General features: G+C 52.1%; 1 protein-coding gene across 3 annotated transcripts in view; it reads left to right on the forward strand.

Annotated features, from left to right (window-relative positions):
- Positions 1–18,492, forward strand: part of MEGF11 (multiple EGF like domains 11) — a 229,976-nt gene that overhangs the window by 195,058 nt on the left and 16,426 nt on the right. For all 3 annotated transcript variants that reach the window (XM_077746910.1, XM_077746911.1, XM_077746912.1), the window contains exons 10-18: positions 2,809–2,929; positions 3,920–4,083; positions 5,148–5,250; positions 10,181–10,327; positions 10,695–10,829; positions 15,848–15,976; positions 16,979–17,107; positions 17,601–17,729; positions 18,285–18,413. In XM_077746910.1, coding sequence (XP_077603036.1) covers positions 2,809–2,929; positions 3,920–4,083; positions 5,148–5,250; positions 10,181–10,327; positions 10,695–10,829; positions 15,848–15,976; positions 16,979–17,107; positions 17,601–17,729; positions 18,285–18,413 — 1,186 coding nt within the window. The remainder of the gene's footprint in view (positions 1–2,808; positions 2,930–3,919; positions 4,084–5,147; positions 5,251–10,180; positions 10,328–10,694; positions 10,830–15,847; positions 15,977–16,978; positions 17,108–17,600; positions 17,730–18,284; positions 18,414–18,492) is intronic.

Raw genomic sequence — 18,492 nt, forward strand, 5'->3', positions numbered from 1 at the left:
GTCTGGCTTTGTTCACTGAGCAAGAGATGGATCCCTTTTCCACAGCCGCCTTCTGCCAAAACCTTGGAAGGTTTTGTGTATGCTTTCCATAAGAGATTTCTTTGCAGTAATAATGGCTTTTATGGTGCTTTCTACCTGCCAGGCACTATTCTAATTCACATGTAACTAATTTGATCCTCTTGACAATAGTATGAGGTAGGGACATTATTTCTCCCATTTTACAGATGCAGGAACGGAGTCCCAGAGTGGTTTAACAAATTGTGCGAGGTCACACAGTGAGTGGTGGAAAGAGGATGGCACCAGAGTCCATTCTCTACCTGCTGGGCTCCACCACCTCTCTGGAAGGAAGATCTGATTCTTCCTCCTCCCTCCCTGCCTTCTCCTTCATCCTCACTAATACACTGAGGGGCCCAGGATAAGTCACTGACCCTCTCTGAGTCTCCATTTCCTTCTCTGGGAAGAGGAAAGTCCTCTCAGCCTGGCGACCTCAAGCGGTCAGTATCCCTGCATGGGTTTCACTGTGAGAAAATGGGTGCCCTGGTGCTGCCTTCTGGGGAGCAGACATTTCAAGCTGAGCATTCTGTATCTTGCCCCCTGGAGTAGGGCCAGGATGGAGAGTCCTCTCAGAGCCCCATCAGCAGACCCACAGCTGGGCTCACAGGCCCCTGGAGGCCTCCTGGGAGGACTGGGCCTGGGGACACGAATGAGGATACCAGGAGACAAACCTCTCTCCCTTAAAGGAAATTCATGCAGAGAAACTCATAAGCAGAGCATGAGGTTTGCACACGGGCCAAGGCCCTCAGAGCTTAAATATATTTCTAGGGGCTGTTTATAGACTTGGAAAATTAAGTTTTCTGGGTAACGGGAGTGCTGCAGACTCCAGCTGGTCAGGGCCTGCCAGGGACTGGCAGGGGAAAGTGTGGGAACCATGGAGCCTTCTGGTGAAGGACCTCTAGTGGGCTCAGAGCAAACAGCCCCAAAGTGGGCTACTGAGTGTGGAAGGCATGTCCTGGAGGGCTCAGGGAAGAAAGGCCAAACCCCCTTACCTGGCATTCAAGGCTCCCAGCTCCTCTTTAAATAAGCCCCTCGCCTTGCGCTACACAAACTCCTCCTCCAGTTACCCCTAGAACATTCTCAGCTCTCACACTCCTCCGCACTCTTGTCCACACTCTTCCTGCCTGGATTGCCTTTACCTGGCTCTTCTCTGGCAAATTGAATGCTCTCACCCCTCAAGGCCTGTGAAGTCCCCATTCCTGGCCCCCACACCCTGTCCTGCAGCTTGCCCCTACTCTGAACCCTTCACTGGAATGAAGAGCCCACCCACGGAGGCCCGGTGTGGTGGAAGCTGTAGTAGCCCCTCACATTCAGCTTTCGGGGCTGAGGCACCCCTTCTCCCCCAGCTTAAGAAACAGTGGCTCCTGGCTGCGTCCCTCTCCAGAAACCACCTTCAGTCAGAGGATGACTATGAAAGCATGCTTCCTTCCCCAGAGCAGTGGGTATCCAGTGCTGGGTGGGGGCTGAACAGGCTCTCCTTCCCCTTCCCCTGCTTGGACATCTCCAAAGGCCATCTGAGTTCCAGAGCTTCCTGGCAGATCAGCAGAGATCAGTGTTGACTGCAATTCAGTGCCGCTTCTCCCTCTACCCAGTCCTGCTTCCCTTACCCCTCATGGGGGCCCTTCTCAAAAGAGCTCGCTAATCTCCATCTTGGAGAATGCGTTCTGGGGAAGCCAGTTTATGACACCCAGTAACAGAATGGTTAAGCAGCCAGCCCGGGCTCAAATAGAGATCAGCTGTTCTCAGCGCCATGACCTGGGCCAAGTTAACTTCTCCATGCGATTGCTTTATCTATAAAACAGGAATGATGCTGAGGCAATAAATAGTCTCCTGTAAGTCTTGAGAAGATTAAAGGAGAGGATGTATGCATGAGCCTGATACTGAGAAAGTGCCCAGTAAACATGGACTATTACTGTCAATATTTAACTTCTCTGAGGTTCAGGTAAATGGGGATTAGAGTACTATTATCTGTGTCATGGGGTTCTTGGTGAGAATCAAATAATATTAAAAGGCAAAGGTTCAATTCCATGCTGCTGTGACCTAAACCAGACTCAGGGGTCAAGTTCCATGGGGGCTCTGCCCATCTGGAGCTGTAGTCTGGGAGCTTGACCCCACCCCTAACAAGTAACAATCACTGTATTAGTTACCTATCACCACTGTAACAAATGACCACACATTTAGTGGCTGAAGGCAACAACAGATTTATTATCTTACAGCTTTGTAGGTCAGGTGTGGGTCTCATTGGATTAAAGTCAAGATCTGTAGTCTGTGTTCGTTTCTGGAGGTTCTAGGGGAGAATCTGCTTCTTGCTCATTCGGGAAAGTTGGCAGAATTCAGTTCCTAGGGTTGCAGGACAGAGGTCCCCATTTTCTTGCTGGCTCTAAAATGAGGGTTGATCCTATCTTCCGGAGGCCACCGGATTCCTTGGCTGTGTTCCCTTTCCTCCATCTTCAAGGCCACAGGCAGGTAGAGGAGTTCTTACTGCTTATCTCTCTGATCTTCTTTAGTCATCTTCTACTTTTAAGGTCTCATGTGATTCATTGGGTCCACCTACATAATCTAGAATACTCTCTTTTCCTCAAGGTCCTTAATCACATCCACAAAGTCCCTTTTGCCAGGTAAAGTAGCATTCACAGTTTCCAGGGATTAGAACATGAACGTCTTTTATGGGGGCAGGAGGGGAGGGCATTATTCTCCCTACCACAGTCCCCGAGCCTGGGACAACTCTCCACAATTTACCTCCTCCTCTTTCAGGGAGAGGTGTGTGCAGTTCCATGTGCCGCAGGGACCTACGGCCCCAACTGCTCGTCCGTCTGTACCTGTAACAATGGTGGCACCTGCTCCCCCGTGGATGGCTCCTGCACCTGCAAGGAAGGTGATGTGCCTTCTTTTCCAGTCCCACCCCCTCAGATGTGCCCACTGCCTGGGTTGGCTGCCAAGCTGAGGAGTCTGAGCTGTTCCTGCCCCATTCACCAACATGCAGGCTCAGGGAGTTTATATATCAGGTTCTAGCCAAGGAAACCCATGTCAGGGACTTCAATAGCAAGAATTTAATAGAGGGGATTAGTTACAGGGTGTTGGAATTGCTGGGGGAGCATAGGAAGGAAGGAAGGCCGACCAGAGATTAGAAGCTGGGAGAGGAGTTTCCACCACTCCTGGAGGGGAGGGACAGATGGAGGAAGTGGAATTCCAGAGCATTGGAGTGAGAGCCACCTGGTGGGAGCTGGGGCATGGATAGAGGGGTTGCATAATAGTGCTGGAGCACAGGGGAGGCCCAGCCACCATCAGAGGCCCCACCTGCAATAGAGAAAGGGGAGAAAGTACTTGGTGTCTCTCCTCCCCCACTGCAGTCTATGGGCCAGGTCACCCACTGTGAAGCCCATCTAGGAGCCAGCTGAGGGAGAAGCTGGGATATGCAACAGCAGGGATCAGGCCCCTGTGACACAGATCAGAGCAGGGACGGAAAGAAACAGATCTGAGGGCAAGCAGGCCAGTGACCAGCCTCAGAGTGGGAAACCATCTTGTCCTGCAAACAAAGGGCCCTAAAATAAGGTGCCAGATTCCACCCTGGGCAGAGATAGCCCTCCCCATGTCAGCTGGTTCCCTGTCCCGGGGAGGGGTGGGTGGGGCGGATCATGCACCTAGAGTAAGAGCAGTGAGAACCAGGAGGTGGGAGACCTGGGTTCTAGCCCCAGCTCTCCTAAGAGCCGTGCTGTGTTTCTGAGCAGACTCCACGTGGACTGTGTGTTCTAACCCAGCGATCAGAGAAACGAAGGTGTAGGTAGCAGGTGCCCAGCTGGGAGAGTGGGCAGAAGGCTGTGCTGGGCCCCAACGGAGCGGTGACAGCCCCTTTCCCTCCCCTTAGGGTGGCAAGGCCTGGACTGCACCCTGCCGTGTCCCAGTGGGACATGGGGCCTGAACTGCAATGAGAGCTGCATGTGTGCCAATGGAGCAGCCTGCAGCCCCACGGATGGCTCCTGTTCCTGTACCCCTGGCTGGCTCGGAGACACCTGTGAACTGCCCTGCCCAGTGAGTGCTTGGGGCAGGGAAGGACCAGGAATGCCCATAGCCCCTCTCTCACCCTTTCCCTGTGGTCCTTCTGTCCACAAAGGTGTGCAGACAAGAGCACTGGACTGGGTGGTGGGACATGTGGGTTCAAGGCTCAGCCCTAGTTCTAACCTTTGTGGCCACTTTGCTACTTTGGGCTGCAGCCCTTTCCTCTAGAAAATGGCAAATCTTTGGCAAATGTAGTGCTGTGGCACCACTTCCCCCTTGCTGTGCTTGTTTAACATTATTAATTGACTCTGGCACATTTCCCTGAGCCCAAATGCAGCCTCAGAATCCTTCATAACCCACTGCTACAGGACAGGCCTTACTAACCCCTTGGGGTTGCCATTCCTCAATAATTTTATGATCAGGGTATGGGAGGACAAAACCAAGCAGTCTTCAGCAATAACCACCCAGACTTAATCCCTGGATCTGAATCTAATATACAAATAAGTTAGACCAACCACTATGTAATATTGTTGAATGAGACCTACAGTCCTGGGTTCAAATGCTGACTTTGCCACATCTTAACTATGTGACCTTGAACATGTTACTTCGCCTTTCTGACCCTATTTCTCATCTTTAAATTGTGACTATAATGGAGTCATCCCATAGGTGTGCTGTGATGATTAAGACAAATGAGTGATAGAAGGCTCATGATATGTAATGAGCATGCAATAAATGGTTGGTTCCTTCTTGCCTAGAAACAAATAATAGATCAGTCATTCTTCACATGGGATCAGTGCATTATGATTTGCAAAGTGCATTCTCATTTACAAATTTTTGTTAATGAGTATTAACTACAGCCTTTTGAGCTTGACCATCGAGAATCTCACATCTCTATTAATGCAGCTGAAGAATGATTTGTAGTGACCTCGTGGCCATGTTGATCCCCAGTTATAAAGAGTGCCCCCACTGAGCCCCGGCCACAGTCTCTCTGCATCCCCATGGGGCAGTGGCTCGATTTTGTCAACAAAATCCAACAGAAGTGTGTGAACCTCTGGGAGTCTAGGTCTGGTCCTTTCTCCCTCCCCTTCTCTCCACAGGATGGCACATTTGGGCTAAACTGCAGTGAGCGTTGTGACTGCAGCCATGCAGACGGCTGTGATCCTGTCACAGGCCACTGCTGCTGCCTGGCCGGATGGACAGGTAACTGCCCCCTGCTTCGCCACCACCCACAGCCTGTGAAACTAGGTCCTTGGTGTTTTATTTCTCTTGACTGTTCTCTTTCACTTCTTCTTGCTCCTTACACATGCACCTTTTCCTTATCTTCTCCATTCCATACAGTTCAAGTAAACAAATTATTGAACTTCTGTTATATGCAGGCTTCACTCTGAAGGTCAGGATACCAGTAAGAAATCAGACAAAGACTAACACATGGGGGTGGGGGGGTAGGTGCTTCATCTGTGTTCACAGAGAGAGGATATGGTAGAGAGAGGGACAGGGACCTTCTGCTTAGCCAGGCTCACACTCCTGGTCCCAAATATATCTGTCAGCCTTCCTCCCAAACATATAGCGAATATACCCCACTGCCATGATCCTGGTCCTCCAAGCACCATCTCCCAGCTGGCCCTGCCTTGGTCTTCTACGTGCTCTCTCTGGGCCTCCCCTCTTGCCCAGCTGCATCCATGATGCATATGGTGACCACATGAACTTCTCAAAGCACTCATATCAGCACCTGCTCAGAGTACCTCAATGGCTTCTCCTGGCACTTACATAAAATCCAGATTCCTTACAGTGGCTCAGGATCCATACGATCTGGTGTCTTCCCTTTTGCCCCCCTCCCATCTCTCACTACACTGCAGCCACCGGGGCCGACCACCCTCCTGACTCCAGGCCTTTGTACACACCTTTCTGCATGGGCCACTCTTTCCTTTTCTCTTCACCTGATAATGGCCTCCCCGTTACAACGGGCCAAGACCATGTCAGAGCCCATTTTATTAATTCTCATCCTACATTCTTCATTTTGCCATATTTACCTCAATTGTCACTGAAACCGTATTTGAGTATTTAGTATTTGCCTTCTCAACGAGACCATCAGCTCTCTGCAGGCAGGGCCTTGTTCGCCGCTGTATCCACCACTTGCTCCCCACTGAGAGACAGATGCCATGGTGGTCAAGAACACAGAGCTGGACCCAGACTGCCTGGATTTGCGACCTTGGGCAAGTCCTTTAACCTCCTGGGGTCTGAATTCTCCATCTATAAAATGCAGATAATTATAATCCTCCCAGTTACAGGGTCATTTCAAAGTTTAAATGAGTGAATTCTTGGAAGTGCTAACTGTGCATGGCCCTGTGCTCAATAAATGTAACCCATGAATACAGGAAGTGCTTAATAATGCTCACTTCATGAATGAAGTCAGTTCCAGGGTGGTAGACAGAGGAAAAAATGCAGCATTGCTGGCAGTGTAGGTCTTCGGATAATAATTCACACCAGATAATAAGTCTGTTGTTGAGCAGAAAGCCAAGCACATCGCTTCCTCTGCGACATCTCTGACCTGCCCTGCTCCTTGGTACAGAGCAAGGCTTCACCCTAGTTACTGGCACCCCAGATGCCGAGCTGGAGCCAAGTGGAAATCCACTTTAATTTTTCATTGCCTTCATTTCAAGTGAGCTGGTAAGATTTTAATGATATCTAGTGCTTAAAAATTCTGTCTTTGATGGACAACTTTTCAGCAAGGCCTCTGCTGTTCTAAAGCTAATTTCCCCAAATGCGGCCCTGAAGTCATTTCAAAGGAGTGATTGATGTCCTGAGGTTTGTCATGGAAAAGGGGACCAAGGAAGGATAGGAGGGGTGGGGTAGAGGTCCCGGACACGCACTCAGTGAACCCTCGCCATCCACACCTGCCCCAAGGAGTCTGTCCCTGACTTCCCAGCTCCTGGCTTATTGCTCATGCTTTGACTCGGTACCGGTTTTGCTCTGCCCTAAGAAGGTGCATGTCTTCTCCCCTTGCCCGCATAAGCCAGACTTTTTTGGGCAAGTGCCACCCTGTCTAATTCCCCTTGGCCTGTATATAATAGGTGTTTATTAAATGTTTATTGAAGTAAGTTGAAAGAAGGTGGGCTACAACCATATATGGTTTTTCCCCTTGAAGGGAAGGAGACCTTCAAGATGATCTACTGTAACCTCCTTAGACTACAGATGAGGAAAGGGAGTTGTCCAAGGTCTCAGGACATTAGTGCCTATAGGATGGGGACACAAGATTGCATTCTAAGAAGGAACCATCTATTCATTCAATGAGCATTTATTGCCTCAAACAATTACCAAGGCCTTAGTTGGCAACTACCAGGTACCCAGCACTGTGTCAGGCCTGGCAGTAAATAGCACAATTCAGTAAAGCAATAGTCTCCGCGCACCTATAATGCAACTGACACTGTGCTGGGCACTGGAGAAGCAAAGACAACCAAGATGGCGTCCTGTCCACTAGGAGCACCAAATAAGGAGGGTCAGAGTGTCAGTAAGCCATGCTCCCTTCAAATTGCTTCCAGGGGAGACGAGCCTTATGTATGAAACATTCAAATAACAGGCAGGGACAAATCTGTAGGCCAACTGACTTTCAAATAGAGACTTGAATCCCTGAGTAGACATCTGGGAAGGCTTCCTGGAAGACCCTAAACAGACCCTGAAGGGCGTGGGCTGCTGAGTTGCTGCTGGCCTGGTGGCATGAATTTGACGTCACAATACGTGAATTGTTTGCCTGGCTTTACCTGTCAATACAGATGTATAGGGGGTCCTGAAAAATAAAGCAGGGAGCTCCCCTAGGGACGAGATAGGGAAGGACCTCCAAGGGGGATGATTATCCCGATTCAACCACTGGGAACACAGGGCCTAGATAAGTAATTAACAAAGCTGTGCCCTTTCAAAAGCTGTAGCTGGAGACCCTCCCACCAGGCCGAGGGTCCGCTCCTTTGGCGCTCCAGTAGAACAGGGGCACCCCATGCAGGGGGAAACCCTGGGCCCTTCCCCCAACTCAGATGCCAGTGTCTCAAGAGCCCGGGAGTTCTTAGGAAGTATAAAAACCTCCCACAGAACCAGGCCTGGAATATAAAAATTGCCAGATCCTAAAACCCAGTGAGCCTTGCCGATCCCTGCAGTCAGCATAGTCGCCTTACACTGGGAACCATCTCTGTCCCCAAGGAAAGGATCCCTTCTTGACATGAAAGCATTTTGAGGGTCCCACATAGGAGAGTAGCTGTACTTTGAACTATGTACTTTGTACATAGACTGGGAGAAGGCACAATGGCCACAAGCTGCCATGAATTCAAGGGTGCTTTTGCATGCATTGTGTTTTCTTAATCACAGCAGTATCTGCATCTGGTTTGAGGAAAGAGCGGTGTTTATGTGTGACCCGTGTGCCTTGGTCAGCCTACAGAAAGCACTTGAGGCACCGATGGGCTCAGAGGTCGCTGTCAGGCAGCAGAGCTCTGCTTTAGTCCGGTGTGCCTCTGGGGAACACCCTCGGCCCACAGTCTGATCCTGGGTTTCCAACGGAAGAATTCCTTGGAACAGGTCACAGCTTTTGTGTGCCTCGAGAAGGGAATCCTTGAAGCTGTATCCAAAGCTTTGAACATCTTCGTGGTTCTGCCTTCCCCAGGATCCCCCTTCAGCCAGTCAGTCAGTCAGTCAGTCACGGGGTTTGTCCAAGGCCAGCCTCCTGAGCACCGGAAACTGCACCAGGAAAGGCCTCCATCAAGGGGTGGAATGTGCTGGCCAGACTTCCGTGCTCCACAAAGACGCCTCATTTCCAGAAGATCAGCATCTGAAACCCTTGCTCTGCTGCCGAATTGAGATGTCCCAGGGAGGGAGGTGAGGGAGGGGGTGTGTGCCCTGGACTAGACTGGCACTGGAGGGTGAGTAAAGCCTTTTGCATCCCCTCCCTCCCAGCTCTCTCTCACTGTTCAGCCCTCCCTCCCTCCCCTTCCCACGGGCATAGGTAGGCTTCTGCAATTCCAGCCTGCCTCCAAATTGGTCCCGCTGCTCTCCTCCTGCTAGGGCTGGCTCTCTTCGCTGGGCCCAAGAGTCTTCCTCCCTCTTCCTTTCTCTTTCTCACAATCCCTGTCCCTAGAACAAGGCAGACATGATCTTCAAGCTAATTCTGTTCTCTGAGCCTCTGATATTCACCTTCCAAAGCCAAGCCAGTTTCCTGGGCCCACACCCATCTGTTCACCTAATGCATGTCCGTCTGGAAGTCTTTCTGCCTTAGAGAAAACGCCATCCCAGAGCTGGGGCCCCCAGCCTCAGGCCTTTTAAAATTCCTTCTTAGCCTTTGGGCTGCCATCACCTCTGTAACCTATTTGCTCTGTCTCAGCTCAAGAAGACCAGGTAGGCCTTCCTCCTCTTTTCTTAATAGAATACATCATAGTGCAGAGAAAACATTGGAGTGTGTCACAAACAGTGACAGTGACACCTCATTTTTGCAAGGTGTTGGTTTCCATCACAAACGTGTGCACATATGATATAAAATCCACTTTGCACTGAAGGGTGTGGTCAAAAGAATCTGAAAAGACCCCACCACTGTCTGAGCCCTCACCCGAGGGCTGGTTGTCTGTGACCCAAAGGACCAGTCGCTTCTAGGTGACACGGCCACTAGGCAGGTAGCTCACTCCTGGCTGGTGCAGCCTCCGCCCCATAATAGCACTCACCTGCCCCATAGTTGGTTTCTCTCAAGCCTAACATTGGCGACCACTAAGATGTCAAAAATGAAGGTGGCCTCTCATGACCTGGTCCCTTCTTGGTCCCACAATCCCATCTCTTGCCATATCTCATTTGTACTTTATGGTTCAGCCACATTATGCTGTTTTCTTTCAAGGCATGATTCTCTCTCCTGCCTCCTACTCTTTGTACAGAGACTTTCCTTTACCTGGTAAATTCCTCCTTGGCCCTTGGGACTTAGTTTGGGCGTCTCTTCTTCCTGGAAGCCCTCCCTCACCAGCCAAGTCTAGATTGGAGTTTTCCTCTGCATCCCCAGATACACTGTGCTCACCCCCACCTCTTCATTCTGCATAGCGCCCCTTCCCGTCATCCTTCCTTCTGCCTTCACTCCTCTCACCACTGACCTGAGTCTACCTCTGACCTACAGGCATCCGCTGTGACAGCATGTGCCCACCTGGTCGCTGGGGCCCCAACTGCTCCGTGTCCTGCAGCTGTGAGAACGGTGGCTCCTGCTCCCCAGAGGATGGGAGCTGTGAGTGTGCCCCTGGCTTCCGAGGACCCTTATGCCAGAGAAGTAAGGCTGAGTGCCCCTGTCTCACAGATGGCTCACCCTCTCCACCCCTTCCCTGTTGGAACTAGTCCTGGCCTGGGAGGGACTGGGGTCTCAGAGTCAGCCCCCATCAAACCGCTCCCTCTAGTCCCGTCTCTCCCTGCACTGGCTTTTCTGTCCCTAAGTTCAGGGCCCGGCCTGGCTCCTTGGCAGAAACAGGACCAGACCACAGCTCCTCTCTGCAGAAGGGGATGGGCCCTCGAAGGAGTGGGGTGGAGACGGCTCTCCCCATGCCCTTGAGGAGCCCCTTCACCCCTGTGTGGGACTGGACAGGTAGCCAAACTGCCTGGGGCCACTGGGGCTGCTGACCACCCTCTCCCCTCATCCCTAGTCTGCCCCCCCGGGTTCTATGGCCACGGCTGCACCCAGCCATGTCCCCTCTGCGTGCACAGCAGTGGTCCCTGCCACCACATCAGTGGCATCTGCGAATGCCTCCCTGGATTCTCCGGAGCCCTCTGCAACCAAGGTAGTGTCTCCAGGGGAAAGTGTGGGGCAGGGAGGTGAGGCATCCTGGGAGGGAAGGGGCTGGAAGGAGGACGTTGGGGCTTCTCATCATACTCTGGAGGCAGCTCTTCAGGGCTTAGGCCTACCTTTGTGAGAACTGGTCACCACCAGGTGTGAGACAGAGCCATTATGCAGTTAAAAGGAACAGGCCCAGAGAGGTTAAATGACTACTCCATGGTCTCACAGCTAGAAAGTGGCAGAGCTGAGCAACAAATTCTGCCTCCAAAGCTGAAGAAAAATGAAATAAGCATAGCTGAGTTCTGCATAAGAAGTGTCCCCAAATGGCTTGTGCTGAGTGCCAGGTGGTAAAGGCAGAAGATGCCGTGGGAACTCCAAGGAGACAGCTCTGGCATGGGCTGGAGATGCAGCTTCCCAGCCCTGCTCCCCCCACGCTCAGGCCAGCGTCACTGATCCCTCCCCGCAGTCTCCTGTCTCCACAGCAGAGTCAGCGCCAACTCCAGCCAGCCTCCACCACTCAGCAGGACTTGAAAAGGGAGATAAAGCTTCTTTACATTAGTGTGCTGCTAAACTGGCTCTCTGTGGGGGAAAAGCCTCGCTTTGTAACTTTTGCAAGCAAGTTCCGTGATCTAAATATCCCCACCATGATTGATTCGGTCACAAAATTCTTGAATATTTAGCAACTGGTGTGAAGGTAGAAGCCGGCTCTGGCACACACCGCTGCCTATAGCTGTCCCTGGCTCAGTTAGGCCAAGGCGGTGTGGATTTGGGGGACAGCGCCAAGCCATGCAGGTGTTCAGCTAGGCCTTAGCCTAAGAGGCAGAGAAGGAAGAAAGGCGTCACGTGTAGAGCAAGCAGCTTGGATGTGGACATGCGACTGTCCGGCAGCAGGGGGTGGCTAAAGGATGTGGGGGCCAGGATGGCAGACAGGGTACTGGGAGGGTGGGCTGAGGCCTCCAGGACCGCTTTGAACACAGGGCTGCAGAATTTGTATTCTGACCTGTAGGGAGCAAAGAGATCCCAGACTAAGGTAAACTTAGAGCTTAAAGCAACTTCAAGGTCATCTGCGCGAGAATCTCATCTGGCCTCTGCTTAAATGTTTCCACCGAGAGCTCACTACCTCCCAGGGGAACAGATTCTTTTGATGAATAATCACCGCTGAGCTGGGCTGGTTTTGTAAGTGTATGGGCCGTTAATATGTATGAGTGGAAAGTTCATTCCGTGATGCTTTGAGGTCATGAGAAGTTTGGGCCCCAGGGAAGCCCATGTGACAGTTTCATTTGCTTGCAGCCCTCCTAGGACAGTTTAATCATAACCTGACGCGTCGAGGTTTACTTATTAAACATCGGAGACCCAGCCATCAATACAGATAGGCTGGGTCTAAATTAGGACCTAAACAGCCTGCGGAGTAACTCTCAGATCCTGCGATGTCTGATTTATCGCCCGCTGGCCTAATGAGTATTTTCCACATATAGATCTAATAGAGTTTGCTATTAATGGCAACTGCCCTGGTTAAGTCTCAAACCTTGTAAAAAATTGAACTGACACTTTCTAATGACCGGCTTTCCAGCGAGTTACAAATTACAGACACTGCTTATGCAGAATCATTAAACATAGATTAAATATAACCAGATGTTTTCTTTTCACCAGCCCCCTTCTCCACCGCCCCTCTTTTTGCCTCACTCTTGATTCAGCTAAGAAGTCGACCAATTAATGTATTAGACTGATCGCATTAGCGGCTCTGTGGGTGAATTTGTCAGCCTGGAGCGTGTGAGAAAGACTTCAAAGATAAGGCTGTCTTGTTAGAGAAACACAGAGCCAGTTTGGGGGGTACGGGGAGGTGGAGCAGCTCACCCCACTCTCCAGACAGGGCCAGGACTGGGGAAACAGGCTCCCCAAATCAAGCGCCTTCCAGAGGCGGGGAAGAGGAGGCTGGGTGAGGTGCTGTTCTGGAAGCTGAAGCTGGAGCCTGGGCTGCAGGTGCAAGGTGCATGTCATCTGCCCTGGAAGGAGCTAAGGTTCTGGCCAGGGAGAAGTGCAGGGCCCCAGGTCAGCCCCACAGCCGTGAGCCATGGCCTGAGGCCAGTGGATGACAGTCACAAGCCCCATTTCTGAGATGAGGAAGCAGAGATTTAGAGGGGTCACGCAGTCTGTCCCAAGGTGCTTACCGAGTTAAGTGGCAGACCTTTCTAGCTGGGTGGCCTTGGGCAAATGACTTGACCTCAGTCCCTCAGTGTCCTCCTCTGTAAAGTAGAGTTGCTAAATAGGGAGTAATAATGAAAATATCTAATACTGAAAGTATTACAAGGTTGACCAAACTAGTATTTGTGAAGCACTTTGAACGGTATCTGGTGCATATAAGTGCCATAGAAGTATTTGCTGAATATACACATAAAATGAAGACCCAAACTCCAGGCTTTACACTGGAGACCCCGGTGCACCATGCTACCTTCATTATTTGTCCCAACCACTGGTCATATCCGGGAAAGGTACAAGGTGGACACAGATCCCAGGCTCCGGCTGCCCACAGTGGTTGGGGAAGGGCTTGCAAGGTGAGGCAGTGTGGCATAAAGGAGAGGGTGCCACACCTGGGGAAGTTGCTTCTCTTTAAGAATCAGCACTTTCCCATGATCCTCTGTGTGACTTAGCTGAGGGCCTCAGGGATTCAAGGAATTCCTCCCCCACAACAGGAATGCAAGGAAGTCTTCTTGGAGGATGTGGGGCTGGCTACAACTAGGCTCTAAGGGGAGAAGGTTGAATGGAGAAGAGCTCAATGATGTCACTGATGAATGGAGTCACTGATCCCAGTGGAACCCACTGGAATGTCACTGCTCCTGGGGCCTATTTTGGCCACGTGGAATATGGCCGGAGTGTTTCCTACACGTCAGGCACTGTGCTGAGCACTCAGATGCAAGAACAGAACGAAGTTCCCTGACCTCACAAAGCCTAGGGTCTAGAGGGGTAAGTTTGGAGCTCAGCCTTCCCCAGAACTTAGGAGTTGAGGGGCAGCCAGTTTATTTCCACACATTCAATGATCTTGGCTGGTTTTTCCACATATTATGGAAGATAAAGACATGGGTAGAACTCAGGCCTGGCCTGAAATAGACTCACAAGTCACAGTAACAGAAGACCAGGGAAGAAACTAACTGAGGGTCTGGAAGTTCAAACAAGGACATAGCACCCCAAAACAGAGAAGATGGGTGAATCAGGATTTAGTTCCACTGTAAGTGACAAAAACCCAAAATAACTGATTTGAAAATGATAAACATTATTTCTGAAAGAAAGAAAAAGAGAGAGAGGAAAGGAAGGGAGGGAGGGAAGGAAGGGAGGGAGGGAGGGAGGGAGGGAGGGAGGGAGGGAGGAAGGGAGGGAGGAAGAGCAAACAAACAAGAAAGAGACTATCCAGAAGCAGACCATTAGAGAATGGTAGGGTAGCTTACAAAGATGTCAGGGACCAGCTGCCTTCTGTCCTGTTGTCCAGCGTCCTCAGCACATGGCCTCCACCTCTGATGAAAGCTAGCTCAGCCGCCTTATCCACAGTTCTTACCCATAGTCCACATTATCCTCAACAAGGGTGAGGAATGGGCAACTAACGACATGCGTTTCCTCTTACCATTGGCCAGAATGCGGTCACATGGCCATAGCCATCCATGCAGGAGCCTAAGAAATGAAGCCTTTGTGGCCATAAGCCCAACTAAAACTTCAGATTCTACTTCTCAGGAAGAAGACAATGGATTATTGAAAGATTAGCAGTCTACCACGGAGAGATCGGGGGAAGGCAGCATTTAAAGTGAGCCTTATAGGGGCATCTGGGTGGATCAGTTGATTAAGCATCCAACTCTTGATAATGGCTTAGGTCATGATCTCACAATCATGAGATTGGGATTCTCTCCCTTTCTCTCTGTGCCTCCCCTGCTTGTGCTCCCTCTCCCATTTTCTCTCTCTCTCTCTCAAAATAAACAAACTTTAAAAATAAAACGAGTCTTATAGGCAGGGTAGGATTTCCACAGCTGGCCATGAAGGTCGGCTCCGGAAGGGAACAGCTGGAGCGAAGGCATGGGATGCGTTTAGAAAGTGTTGTGTGGGCCAGCGGCTTATGTGTCTGGGAGAGAGGGGTGATCAAGGGTAACCCAGGTGATGTAGCCACATTTTATTCTGGGGCAGAGGGGAGCCACTGAGGATGCTTGAGCGGGGCACATGAGTGCCATGGAGAAGACAGCTATGCTTTAGAGAGCTCAAGTTGTAGGAAGCAGGTAGAGAATGAACTGCACGGGAAATGAAAGGTAGGTGCTCAATTAACAGCCACACCTAGTTCCATGGGAGCTTATAGCCTGGTTGAGGACACCAGCCCTTCCTTTAGGGACCGAGGAGTGACTCCTTTGGGAGGGGTGAGAACCACAACCCTACAAGTGACTCAGTACCAGGGGAGCTCAGCGGCAGAGCGCTCCTTGTGGACCCAGAAGGCTGTCCTGAGGCCGGGCTAAGACTTGAGGAACAGGTGGGATTTGGAGAGACAGAGGAAACTGGTGGGCAGAGACAGTCCTCCAACAGTCTAACTGCGGGCCAACCTGCTACCCTGAACTTGTCCCTCTGCTTCCGGCTACAAACACTGTCTACCCTCGTGGCTGTGGGATCAGTGATTCCGGCCAGAATGTGGTAATGGAAAGCAGAAGGAGCCATGTGGACTGAGGGCAGAGGTTGGATTCTCAGCCTCACTGCTTCCATCTGTGAGGCCCAATTCCAGGGCCTCTACCTACTCCTCTGGGCCTCAATCTGTGCCTCTTTCAAAGGGAATCAGTAATAGAGCCTCCAGAAGAATGCAGCCGTGGGCACAAGAGGGGAGCTCATTTATGTGCAAATGGAGAAGGGTGATGGGGCTGTGGGGCAGGCAGTTCCCACCCAGATCTGTGGGCCCAGGGCCACAATGGCTGTGGCCTGGGAACGTCAGGATGCAGCAGCTGCGGGAGGTGGTCTGAGGAGCGCAGGTGGGAGGGCAGGATCCAGGCTGTCCTGTGCCCACAGTGTGTGCCGGAGGGCGCTTTGGGCAGGACTGTGCCCAGCTCTGCTCCTGTGCCAACAACGGGACCTGCAGCCCCATCGACGGCTCCTGCCAGTGCTTTCCTGGATGGATTGGCAAGGACTGCTCCCAGGGTAAGCGGCTGCCTCGTGGGACCACCCCCCACCAGGAGTCAGGCCCCCAAACACACCCCTTCCTTGCCCAGGACTGCTTTGTCCCTGGTGCCTCCACCCCCCAGGACTAAAATCTCCTGTGGACAGGAATGCCCACCTGAGTCCCATCCAGCTCCATAGCTAACATGATGAGTTATTAGGATTGACCCCTGGCATTGTTAACTGTTGGTATTCAAGGTACTGATATTGTTGGGAGTACCATTGATACTGAGAATTAATGCTCCATGGGCACCTGAGCAAGGAGTAGCCCCTGCGTTTGGTTGGGGAGGAGAAGGGGGGCAGGGACTGGCATGCTGGGGTTTGGGAGTGGGGAAGTGACATGAGGCCAGAGCAGTCACTTCAGAGGGGTGAGGGCGTCCCGTGAGTGACCCATGTGAGTGATGTTCTGGGCACATAAGCCTGGACAAGGAATTGTAGAAGCTGTTCTTGTAAGGTGTACCCCAATCTGCTATGGAGGTAACAGGGACCACACACGGGTGAAGGCCTAACCTCTAGCCCTGTGGAGCTCCTTGTGTGATGGGTCAGCTGTGGCCAGTATCCTGAGGGTGGTCCCAGTTAGATGGCCTGGACCGAGGGAATTTCCATTCTGGTAGAGGAGAGACAGTGCCATCCTCAGGGAACTCGTCACCCGAAAGAGGGGAGTCCCCACCCTGGGAAAGTCCCCATCATCACGGGGAAGTTAACACAGTGTTCACACTGTAAACTGCAGTGTTTAGTTTACCACACACACCCACACTCTCCAAATCACAGCTAGTCCCCCGAGAAGGGAAGTTCAGGAGCCCTCAGAGCTGGGCAGGTGAGTCAGGGGGTGAGTGGAGGAATTCTGGGAACAGGGTGTCAGGAAAGCCAGGAAATACGACCTGGGTATATCCTGGCATCTTGGCTGATGTGCAGTCCCCCTTCCTCTCCCTCCGGTTCTGCCTGCCTCTCTGTCTCCCCCTCTGCGTCCCACCCATCCCCCAGCTTGCCCACCAGGTTTCTGGGGCCCCGCCTGCTTCCACACGTGTAGCTGCCACAATGGGGGGAGCTGTAGCGCCGAGGACGGGGCCTGCCGCTGCACCCCGGGCTGGACTGGACTCTTCTGCACGCAGCGTAAGTCCTGCCTCCCCGCCTCCCAGCTGTTCAGGGTCCCGTGCTGCAGCCTGCTGGCTGCCTTGAGCATCGCCCGGGCCTGTGGAGTGAGGGAGGAGGCGGGACCCTGGGTCAGGAGCTGCCCCCTACCCACCTCCCCCCAGGATTGGGAAGCCTGCATGGATTCAGGGGGTTGATGAGCCCCAAGTCCTGGAAAGTCAGGGTTGTAAGGTACCCCAGCAGTCACCAAGACCCGACCCTCTGGACAATAGGGCCCAGAGAGGGAGGAACAACCTGTGGCTACACAGCAAAGGGACCCTAGCCTGGTCTCTGGTTCCACGGCACCTTTGTCTAAAGAACTCCTCACTGCCACACCTACCCCTACAGCCTGAGAGTCCAGAGTGTGCAGACAGCTGAGGTGCAGGGTCTCATAGGTCCCCACCCTGTTATCAGAGGCAGAGGACAGGTTTGGTCCCCAGCTGCACCTCCGCAGTTGTCCCCACCCTTTCTCCAGGATGCCCCGCAGCGTTTTACGGGAAAGACTGTGGGCGCGTGTGCCAGTGTCAGAATGGCGCCAGCTGTGACCACATCAGCGGCAAGTGCACCTGCCGCACAGGCTTCACCGGGCGACACTGCGAGCAGAGTAAGCCATCCCAACCCCTGACCCTGAGTGTTGGTGCGAGGCACCAGCCTCTTGCAGGGGAGCGCCCCTGCCACCGCCCCTCAAAGTCCACTCATTCAGGGCTCTGCACCTCCTGTTCCCTGAATTATTGGAGCAACTCCCAAGAAAAAAGGCTGAAACGTCATGCCTATATCGATGTGTTTGTAGAACTTCTTCCTCCAGTGGCGGGGGGAGGAATGGAAGATGCTAAGGGCAGAACAGAGGCCTGACAGGGTACCGAGGGAATACGGGAGGCATATCTTGTTTCATTCTTTGAAGCCTCTATGGCACCCAGCTCGGGGCCTGGCTTGTGAAAGAGGCTGCATAAACATGTCTCAAGTTAGGGGGAAGGAGTGGGTGTCCCCCAACTCTCAGGGCTAAGATGCTCTGTCCACCCCCAAGCATCAAACCAAACCACAGTGGGAGCTACGGGGAGATCAGTTTAACTCTGAGTCAGAACTGGGTAGTCATGGCTGGCTACCTATAGGAAGAGAGTGGGTGTATCTGTCTATCCCAGTTCTTCTTCGTGCTACACAGGATGTGCCCCAGGAACCTTTGGCTACGGGTGTCAGCAGCTTTGTGAGTGCATGAACAATGCCACCTGTGACCACGTCACCGGCACCTGTTACTGCAGCTCTGGATTCAAAGGAATACGATGCGACCAAGGTAATAGGTGGCAGAGACCCTAGGCAGGGGGCTCCGGAAGGACCCCATGGAGACAGAATCTAGGGAGAGTCCAGTGGAA

The sequence above is a fragment of the Crocuta crocuta genome, unplaced genomic scaffold (assembly GCF_008692635.1).
Source record: "Crocuta crocuta isolate KB4526 unplaced genomic scaffold, BGI_CrCroc_1.0 scaffold130, whole genome shotgun sequence".
Taxonomy (NCBI): domain Eukaryota; kingdom Metazoa; phylum Chordata; class Mammalia; order Carnivora; family Hyaenidae; genus Crocuta; species Crocuta crocuta.